General features: G+C 42.6%; 1 protein-coding gene across 2 annotated transcripts in view; it reads left to right on the top strand.

Annotated features, from left to right (window-relative positions):
- The first annotated feature begins 1216 nt into the window (after window positions 1-1216).
- Window positions 1217-10967, top strand: part of ASPG (asparaginase) — a 46509-nt gene continuing 36758 nt past the window's right edge. Inside the window, exons 1-3 of one of the 2 annotated variants that reach the window (XM_057365699.1) lie at window positions 1217-1448; window positions 6242-6371; window positions 10298-10409. In XM_057365699.1, the coding sequence (XP_057221682.1) occupies window positions 1283-1448; window positions 6242-6371; window positions 10298-10409 (408 nt within the window). In that variant the 5' untranslated portion in view covers window positions 1217-1282. The remainder of the gene's footprint in view (window positions 1449-6241; window positions 6372-10297; window positions 10410-10967) is intronic. The other variant, XM_057365697.1, reaches the window with a different exon arrangement.

The following is a 10967-nucleotide window of genomic DNA, read 5'->3' as shown; positions in this document are numbered from 1 at the left end:
ACAGAGGAAGATCTGAGATACCTGGTACATCGTTGGTAAGGTGAAATATGAACTGGAGCTCATGACATTCAGCTCCTGGTGATAATCAGCTTTTTTTCAGATGGGGCAAATGACAGCAGACATGATCATCAGGATAAAACAGACAAATATTTAGTGTCTGAGGTTGGTGTACTAAGCTTCCCCCTCCTCTTTTCTGTTATTTCTTTTTCAGAGGTTTCAGCTACATGGATAGAGGTGGTATCAGCCCACACACAACTGTGCGTCTCAGCTTGTTTTACCCTGAGCACTTCTGGCAAGMCTGTTGAGAAACAGGAGTTACCTTTCACAATGCCATGTAGGATCTGGCTATACCAAGAAAGATTCTGTGGTCAAGGGTTTCCATGAAATACCATGAAATCCTTGAGGGTAAATGTCCTTCAAGGGACAGAAGAGCTCGAATAAAGGAGTTTGTGGGCTGAGCAACCCGATCTGATGGTCATTTCTGCCCAGGGCAGCAGCATAGGTGAGGGTCTTTGAGGTCCCTTCAATGCAAATMATTCTATCATCTTGTGATAATCTCTGATAATATTGCCACTCTGCAGGAGACGACTGATTAAGTAAGAGATCAGTCTGAATAGGTTGTGGGTTTGCAAGCTGCAAAAAACCCAGCTCTCGTCTTTGCCCAAGACCTTTCCCACACAACCCTTGTGTTCTGTGTTACAGCTGTACATACATCAGGCACTGTCACCCTTTAGCCCGGGGCCCGGTGCAGCCTGAAACTGGAAAATTCCCTTTCTTGCGAGAAATCTGGATGGAAGCCGAGGGTGTAGCTTTAGGAAGGTGGAATAGAGGGGAAGGGGTGCTGCCCACRCCACGCTGTCTCTTTTTGGAGGCGCTGGGTAGGCAGGAGCCCCCTGAGGCCAGGTACGCAGGGGCAGCTCCCGCCTTCTTCCCCTGAAGGAAAAGGAGAGGACGCAGGTGCCGCTGCCGGGCTGGCCCTGAGCTCCGGGTTCCCCTCTCTCCTGGCCAGGCCCAGAACGCCGGGCWGCCGCTGCTCTTGTTTTCTCCTTCAAGCATGAAGGGCTTTGGCGCTGCCCCGCGGCGCAAAGTGCAGGGGGCGGTGCCGGGGCAGCCCCGCCGYGGCCCCGCTGCCCCTCACGGGCGCTCTCCGCGCTCGGGCGGGCGGGCGCGGCGGCTCTCCCCGCCCCCGGGGCAGCGGRAAGGGGCGGCCCCGCCACCGCCCGCCCGCCCCTATAACTCCCCGTTGTCCGGGCGGCCGGGAGGTAGCGGATCTTGCGGCGGGATGGAGGAGGCGGCGGCGGGACAGCAGCGCTCCCTGCGCAGAGCCCTGGCCGGGTCCCGGCCCCAGGAGCGCCCCGGCTGCCCCACGGCCCTCTCCGCCAAGGCCGAGGCGCGGGTGCTGGTCATCAACACGGGCGGCACCATCGGCATGGTGCAGGACGTCAAGGGTGAGGGGCCGGGCGGCGGGGCTGGGGCAGGGRTGCCGGGGGTGGCTGCGGGGAGCGSGGCTGGCCRTGGCCGTGAGGGACCGCGGGGACCCGGTGCGGTTTGCGGAGCGGCATCGCTGGTGTGAGAGGCTTCTCCTAATCCCCGGCTCCCGTCAGCTGGGTCACTCGGTAGCTCAGCTGATGGGCATCCTTGTGAGCGTCACAGCGAGCAGCAGCAGCTTTTGGCAGGGGACAACGTGTTTCCTGCAGCGTGAGTCCTTTCTGCCCTACCTCGCGCGCTGAAAATGAAACCAGCGTAATCGTATTAGTCATGCAGGCTGTTTTTAGCCCTAAATGAGCCGCTGTCACCGGCCACCCTGAGAGCCTGTGCCTGGCATTCCTGCTAGGAAGAGCGTGGGCCGCTGGAGGTGATGGCCGTGACAAGGATTTTCCWGTGGTGACCTGGCAGGCGCAGCGGATGCGAGTGTGGCAGCTGCCAGGTGTCAGCATGAGCGAGGTCACACGCAGTGTCAGTGTTCACCTGCCTTGGGACAGGTTTCTGCTGCTCTCTCACCAGCTCGTGGATTCCTTCATGATATCATTGAAGAGTTCTGCCTTGCCTTACCTTACCAAGGGAGGGGGAGACATACATTGATGAAAGGGCTAGATATGCCAGACTCTCCTCTAGCAGCTGGAAAATGTGTACATCCAATACTAAACTCTGAGATGTGTCAGTATAATGCCTGCATTTTATCTGAAGGCTTCTTAGGTACCAATAGGTATATGCTGTGTGTTTTCAGGTGCTCCTAAATGTCAGCAGGTAGATGCCCTAACTCACCTGACACCTCCACAGGTCCCCACTCCAGGAGCTGGTTGGGGTGCCTCCTAAGCACACCCTAGATCATCACTCAGTATGCACAGATCCCAAGGGGTGCTAGAAACATCAACCCACTAATGTGTGCAGGGAAAAGAATGGATTTCAGTCACGTCTGACTTGCTGTAGTGCTGTGTGCTTGCCAGCATTGGATTAAAAGGAAACATAAGGAGTGGGAGTGAGAGGGAAACAGTCCAGATTTGATGAATATCTATTTAGTTTCTTTCCTCCTGTACTTGAAAGGCAGTGGAGCATCCCAGGGCTTCCAGAGCCTGTGTCTGTCTAGATTCAGAAGCGTGGTTACTTGTGATCCCTACTACAGTGTCATGCTCCTGCCTGTAATACTGTCTCTGCTACTCATTTGTGGGTTTAAAACACTTGGGGCTTCACCTTGGAGCTTCTTGCACTTGATTTTTTTTCTAATGTATGTGCTTTTCTCTCAGAAGACAGTGATTGGGTGATCTTTATTACAGGAAAGATGCTATAGGGTGCTCTTTGTTTTTTATTGGTTCATCTTTGTGCTTAATCTATCAAAATTGTGAAAACAAAGTCTGTATATCAATGATGTGCGGTGACTTGCCTTTCTCAGTTTGCATTGTTTATGCTAAAGTAATTTCCTGCTTTTATTGCCTCAGCTTTCTAAATGCCTCTTTTAAGTAAATAAATCATAATCACGTGTCTCATTCTTTTATGAATGAACTTTATAAYCTCTTCTCATCCTGTATCCTTTTTTTTCCTTTTGCTTAACAAGTATCAATCATTAAAGCATGTGCAAACAATCTAACAGTTATGATCCAATGATGCTGACTTGCTGCATCCCAGTGAAGGTTTTGAGCTGCTTTTCATACCCAGATCTAGCTGCAGAGCAGCCAGAGTACCTCTTTCAGAATATTTGGCAGTCTTTAGTGTTCAGACAGAAGTTGGTGAAAGGGCATGGGAAAGGCAGCATGCTTCAAGGGAAGATACAATAGATGCTCATTGCTTTTATTAATCAGTGGATGGAAAGTGCCTGTTTACAGCCCTCTGTAGAGCCACAAGTATTTTACTTCAAGCACACTGAAGAGAAGTAGCTTATCTGGCAACTTCAGCATGTCTTGGACCTGTTGGAATTTCTGCACACCTACGTGTTACCTGTGCAGGAGTCGTTTTCAGAGGATGAATAGTCTATTTCAGTTTGTGTGAGTTGGATGACAACCAGACTCAGGTGCAGACTCTCTCAGTGTTCATATTTTGCTGTCAAGCCACTTCAGTAGTGTTTTTTTTAAAGTGTTTTTTTTTTCAGTTGTTTTTTTTTATTACTCCTACTTATTTCCTCCTACATTGGTTTCTTTTGGCTCATCAGTATTCATTTCAGAAAGAGAACCTTTCTGCACTCCAGTTTGAGGTTACTGTGATTGTGATCTTTCCATTAAGTTTGTTCTGGTTCCTTCAGGAAGATCTTTTCCCTGGGCATGCAGGCTGGGTCTCTTTTCTAGCTTTTACCTGTAATAAGGAAAACAACCCCCAACAAATCGAAATAGAACTAAGATAAATACCCTTAGAAAGATTACCTGTCTTGCAATAGTCTGCTTAGGTAACGTAGTTATTTGTCTTTTTTTTCTGGATGTACTAGATTGCCAAAAGACTGACTGCTGTAGTCCAAAGCTTTTTATGTTTGAAATCTGACTACCTTATTTCTGAAAGCTCCGAGTACTGCAGCTGCTGAAATTGATATTTCTGGTCCCTGTTCTCTGCAGAAGCACAGATTCTGGGATATCTTGTTTGGCAGGCAGCTATAACTGTGGTGTCTATAGCACCAGAGTGAAAAGCAGTCCTGGACTGTAGGTGACACAGAGCTATGATTGTTCTCCTGGACCACAGGTGTCTGTTTGCTCTCCYGCCTTTGTCTGCCCACTCTGTGATGCAAGGGCTGGCCAGCTAAGGAGGGAAAGGACAWAAGTTGATGAGAGCTGTTTGGACGAGTCACATGGCCTGCCTCTTCTCTGCAGGGGTGACGTTGCTTCAAATACTTGGTCAACAAGCTTGGCTCACAAAAGCTGTTTTCCCTGCATAATAAAGTAGAAGTGTTCTTAAAACGTTGCACTTGAGTTCCCCCATGCTTGCTCCTTGAAGCTGTAAAGCAGAAATCACTGTTCTAAGTGGGTCATCTTGGATACATCTGCAGAATACCTTTAAAAAAAGGTTTACATTCAGTGCAAGCAATTACAGAAAAATCCTGACAGATTGGTGATTAAGAGATGAGGAACCGCTGTTTATAGAGAAGGGATTAAAGAATATTAACGTACATCACTCTCCGCTTCCTGTGGCAAATACAAAAAATACTCAGTCTAATCCATTGTCAATATTCAGAGCAAGATGAACACTAGACAAACAGACAAATAATCAGAAAACACCTAGGAAACACTTGAAACTGGGCTACATTTCTGAGCCAAAATGACTCAATGCCCAAGTACAACAGAAGTGGCTGTTTTGTGACTAAGCTAGGAACATCTTTCACAGGGAAAGCAGRGATTATAGCTGAATGAATGAAACATCCAAGGCTTGGAAGTGTTTTAAGTATATTTTTTAAAACAAAGTGTTACGGCAGTAATCCAGACAAATCCACTCAAATGATGTTGCTGTCCTGTGAGGAAGTTGGCCATGAAGAGGACTGCTTCTTCATTTAAGGCAAGCCAAGAGGGAGATTAGAGAGTTCTTAAGGATTTTTCCATCAGCTTAGGAAATAAAATGAAGAAGAMATACCATTGAAAATATTCTCTGTGTTTTGAGTATTTAAAATAAATCTTGTTGTTTGAAGGTGAACCAAAAAAATTGCAGAATCCAGCTTGGATGAGAATCATGTTTAAATAGAACTACGAAGTAGGAGAGAATTCCCTGACCTCACATTAGAAATAACTAGAACTAACAGAAGTAGAATAATGAGGTTCAATAGTTTGTTCACCATGTGAATAGGTGATATGAAAGACTGAGATTAAACTGAACCTGACTGTAGAATCTCAAAGTCCAGAGGAAAGTACCTCTGTTGGAAATTCCTTGAAGGAAAACCATCTCAAGAAGTCAAGACTTCAGAAAAACAGGGTGGATGCCAGGACTGTCACTGTCATTCCTGAAACAGAGTATTAGGAGCTGAGTTTAAGGTTGGGTTCACAGGTGAGCTCAGTTCTATGATGCTGAGGACTGTAACATCACGACATGAGGTGCCTTTCTGGCTAACAGAGAATGGCATGCAGATTCCCTCTGAAATACCTGGTTGCAAACAGGACACCTGCAGGTCCACGAGACACAAAATGTGTTCCTATGCTAGTTTAAACAGCAGCTCTTTTGGGGTCCCTGCCACAGACAGACCCCATCATGGGCAAGGATAGGGAGAGCAGAGTTTGAGATGCATCCACGCTTTCAACTTTTTCTGTTCAGCAGTTTATGCACCCTTTTACCTTTCTTTCAGTTCAGGTGTTCAATCCTAAACCTGCCAGTGGGAAGTATCTAGCGTGTATCACATTTTGATAGTAAAAAATAGTGCTGGGTGCTTTTTAAGTCTCCTACCACTAGGTAGTAATAGCTATGGCAAATGTGAAAGAGAATGGTGCTTTCCACTACAATTGCACAAAAATTGGCTTCCTGTCCCTGCTTCTGATCAGTATTTGCAGACAAGCAACAATGAAAAATAGGTAGAGCATAAAAGTTTGATGTGGAGGAGGTTTGAAACATTATTTCACTTAAATAAAAGATTTATTTATATCAAGTCAAGAAAAGAATAACTGCATGAATATTTACTAGTTATGTTCATTTTTCATGGTTTTAAACTGGCAATAGACTGTTAAACTTTACTTGGAAGAATGGGCAAACTGCTGTTGAACGTGTCTTCTTTCCTCCTTATTGTGTCACTCGCTTTCTTCCATCCCTCCTCCTTCATTTATTTCCTTTATTCATTGTTTTTAAGGTCTTGCTCCCGAGGCCAATAAATTAGTACACAGCTTGAAAACGATGCCAATGCTGCATGATGAGGCATATGCCCGGGAAACAAAACTGAATAACTCCCATGAATTTCCAGAGAACACATTGGTGCTCCCGTAAGTACAACTTCCTTGGGGAGAGGAGGGGTTAGGGAGTATCTTGTTATTTTTCAGGTAATTACATCTCTAGACATTTGACATGAAAAATCCTTAATGACATTAGCAATAATGTTTATATTAGTTTAAAAGAAAAACGTCCACCATGTTGGACATGACAGAAAATACTTGTTTGGATATATTTGCAATGAAATGCCTTAGAACTGCCTTAGAAATAATTTTTAATTGGGCAACAGATAACCATTCTGAGCAATCTATTCCCAGATTTTTTCTTTTGTATATTAATTTGCTGCTGTACAAATTCTACGGAAACTAAGAAAACTGGATATACAGCTCCATGTGAGTTATCTTCAGCATATGTCTGAAAAAGTAGCATGTAATTAATGCATCTGTGAATAGGCCTCATGCTTTAATTCTGTAGGCCTTCTGTTTTTACAAACCCTAAAAGGTGATTGTTTTTCCCAAATTTATGCAACATTATGATAATAAACTATGAGCTTATAATTAATCTGCATGTTGGGCAATGATTAATAATCTTATAGGTTTTATTTAGAGGGTGGTATACTGATTTGAAATATTCCCCAGCTGTGATGAATGACTGTACTCCTGTAAATATGCTAACTTTGCACAAAGGATGATTTTACGGAGTTGTTCAAAAATAAATAGGATTTTATCTGGTTTGCTGTAAGAGTCAAAACAGATACTCAGTAATATTTAAGGAGAAAACCAGGACATTCAAAGAAAAGAAAATGTTTATTAATATTTTTCTAGTTTTTATTGAAGCCTCTATATAAAGCTTTTAAAAGTAACCACTTAAAAGGCAGATAGCAGCAAAAAGAGTAAAGGGAAAAACTAATGGACACCTGGTCCAGTAGTATTTATATGAATATACTGTTTGTGTTAAATACGATGCTTACACTAAGAAAAATGGAGCTTTATTATGATGCTGTGCATGAATAACTTCTAAATACTTAAGAGATTAGAAACATAACAAAACCTGCACTAATATACCCATATGAGTCCTAAATATACTTTTCCTGGCACATCTTTTCCATGAAAACCAGAAAAGCTTAAAACAATCATTCACATTAAAAACCRAAGTTTAAAATCTAATCTAGTTTTGTTTTTCTGGCACTGCTGAGTGCTGTTTCTGGAGGTTAGTTATGGCAATTTGCCATCTTGTCTTTTGTGCTAGCTAGGTGATATTTTAACTAGGTGGTTGAGAAATATTGTGAGTTCCTGAGAGGAGAAGATTTTGTGAACTTTGTATATCTGTGTGTAACRTCAATATAAGAGGAATGGCATGATCTCATTAAAAAGAGAGGCATCAGAAGTTGAAGACAAGGCTGGTTTCTGGTATCAGGATGTCATGTTTTATTTATACAGCACATTCTCAGGGGAGCTTTTGTGTCACAGATTTCCAGCTGACTTCCAAAGTTACTCAGCATGTGTAAATGTGATATCTAGCAAGGCAGTTTTTCATGTGAAGTCTGACTTCTTAGGTACAGTATGTCAGTTTAAACACATTGTTTAAATGCTCTCTCTGCATTATGCAACAGTCTTACAGGCTTCATGGGGAGGGGAAGGGTCTGGTGGTTTTACTAAAAGTCTCAGGTGACTCAAAAAAGGGAGATATTGTACCCATCTTTGAAAAGGATAGAAATGAAGATCATGGCACCCATCAGCCTCCCCTTTGTGCCTGGGAAGGTCATAAAACAGAGCCTCGTAGAAGCTCTTCTAAGGTGCATGGAGGATAGGAAGATGATTTGGGACAGCTAGCATCGCTTTAACTGGGCTCCTTTGATGTGTTCCCCTACAACATCCTTCTCTCCAAACTGGAGAGAGATGGATTTGATGGGTRGACTGTTCAGTGATGAGGAATTGATTGGATGGTTACAGCCAGAGGGGAGCAGTCAATGGCTCAGAGTCATGATGGACATCAGTGACAAGTGGTGTCTCTCAAGGGTCCATATTGGGACGAGTGTTGTTTCATCTTCATTGTTGTAACATCTTCATTAATGACATAGAGGGGTTGAGTGCAGCCTCAGCAAATTTGCTGGGGAGTGTAACTAGTAGTTCTTTGAGGTCCCTTCCAACCCAAAGCATTTGGGATTCTCTGAAATTCACTTCATGGTTTGTATTGTTAATATGTTAATATTGTGTAAATATACACTAGAATTCCAAATGGGAACAAAACTTGCAAATGCTGAGAGAAGGTAATCAACTTTTTCATGCTCTAAGCCCATTATCTCAGAAACCTTTTCAAATCCCTGCAATATCCTGATGTTTTTCATAGCCTTTGACTGTCTTCCAGTGTAAATGTTGAAGTATCTATCACAGTTAACAGCTGACAGGGAACATCCAGTCATTCAGGTCATCTGAAGGTGATCCTGTTCAACATGCTCTGAATGGCTCTGCCTGGAAGAGTGAGTAGGAAGGGCAGAGTTGGCTGCTAGCAGCTCTTTGTAGTCTGCTTGTTGGCTGCCACATTTGGAAATAGAAAGATATTTCAGCTGTAAGAATGGTTGAAAATTATGGATATTCTTTCATCTTCGAAGCTTCAGAAAGGTAGGAGAAAATATTAGTAATAGGGTTCTTTTATTATCCCAAATCTAAMCTGCCAAATTGAATTTATATGTGGTTGACTTTATTCTGAGAGGTTCGAAAGTTAATGTGGATAAATGAGCATGTTTTGTGGGGTAAGATACATGCTCTGTGGGCTGTCCATTTGGCTGCYAGATCAAAGGTGTTTGAAGAGTCAGATTTCTTGAGAGAGGCAGGTGGAGAAAGGGAGAGCTGTGGTCCTTGGAGGCAGGCAGGGAGAGCAGACAGCATGTTTGGAGCTAGAACAGCCYCACTGTGATTCCACAGCCATCACTGCCTTTGATAAGGCCTCTCCAAATCTRGAATTGTGTATAGATGTTTGAGTGTCTAGACACTTCTTAATCTTAGGTCTCCATCTGCTGGGCTTCACACTATATGGTGTCTGGAAGTGTCACATTCCTCATCCCCGCAGGTACTTTTGGTTTGGTTTGGGTTTTTTTCCTTGTCATAGTTGCTAAGGCTTGTTTTTCTTACACTTGGAGCAGTTTTTCCCAGCTGYCAAGGCTGCATTTGTACAGTGGCCAGGAATTGATCACTGGTGAGTTGTTTATGGTCCTGAGGTCTCTGTTTTCAAACTATGCCAGTATTTTGAGATCTTTGCTATTAACACATCCTTAGACTCTACATARCAAGGGACAGCTGGTACCATAAAGAACACTTCCTTAACAAGGTGACAGCAGGTCTGAGAGGCTGGGACCAGGCTTTTACAAAGTTAGCCTGTTAGCAAAGACAGCARTTCACTTGAAGAACCAAGATAGGTTTATTCTGAGATCTGAGGTCAGAAAAACTGAATYTTCTAAAAGCTGCAAAAATGAATCCCAGTCATAAGGCCCTTAAGATACCCTTTGTGTCAGGAAAGAGTATCTATTATAGGGTATTTATTTATATTTATTAAAGGAAGAAAATGTTCTTGCTACTCTCTTTTGACCCCCTTATAACCACTGGGAGCTTTATGGATTCCTCTCAATAGCTTACAAACCATTTTTAAACCTTAGGGCTTGGTATTGACTTTTGTTAAAACTCAGTTCCAAATGTAAACAGTGTAAGTCTGGGTAAGTCAGTCTTTCCTGACTTTAGGTTTGACAGCTCCTCTCTGCCTTGCAAGTTGTATTTAAAATTAAATTAAATTTAGGTATTTATGTTTTAAACCATGAACTTCTGAACTTGGAAATGAATTTCCTGATTTAAAATATTTTTCACCTAGATTTGGGGGATGGGGAGGAAAAGTGTAAAAACTACTGATTTAAAAAAAATCAGAAGTGATGAGATTATGTTAACGCTATGTTAACGAATGTTTTTTTCCCAATTCTCTTTCTTCATAGTATCTCTAAGCAAAACAAGAGAATTTTTTACACAATCATCGAGCTCACACCACTGCTTGATTCCTCCAACATGACACCAGATGATTGGGCCAAAATTGCAAAGAAACTTAAGGTACAGTGGTGTGGGATACGAATTTATTTTTCACTTAAAGAAAACCGCCAGTATAACTAGTATTCTTATCAAGATAAAACAATTCAGTAGTGCTGTTCATGTTTATTTGTTTCTTCAAATGTAAATGTTAAGTATCTTAATTAGTTACTTGAAAAGTAACAAGTACTGTGCTTGCAAAGTTTGCAGAATTTTTTTTTGTTTGAAAATGTTATAAACTGCTGAAAATTATATTATTCTTCCAAGGATAAGCCATGCCATAATTCCATACAATAAAATGAATAGAAAAATTGCAGCTATGATTGAATAAGGTATGTAGTATGTAGGTTGATGTGTCCTAAAACCTTGATTTGAAATTGGTGTCCTAAAGTGTTGAATAAAAGCCTTAGGTGTGGGTAACTTAATTGGGGGCTGCTTAGTTACACATCATTTGAGTGTTCAATTAGCTTAATAGTTGGCTATTGACACAGAAAATAATTTAATGTCTTCATGCCTTTCTTGCTCTGGACACACATGGACTTGACTTGCTTTGACTTTGAAACCAGTCGAAAAAATTGCTAC

The sequence above is a fragment of the Malurus melanocephalus genome, unplaced genomic scaffold (genome assembly GCF_030028575.1).
Source record: "Malurus melanocephalus ecotype Western Australia unplaced genomic scaffold, MMel_1.1 scaffold_57, whole genome shotgun sequence".
Classification (NCBI taxonomy): Eukaryota; Metazoa; Chordata; class Aves; order Passeriformes; family Maluridae; genus Malurus; species Malurus melanocephalus.
Note: the sequence above shows the minus strand (reverse complement) of the source record. Positions and strands in the feature narration are given on the sequence as shown.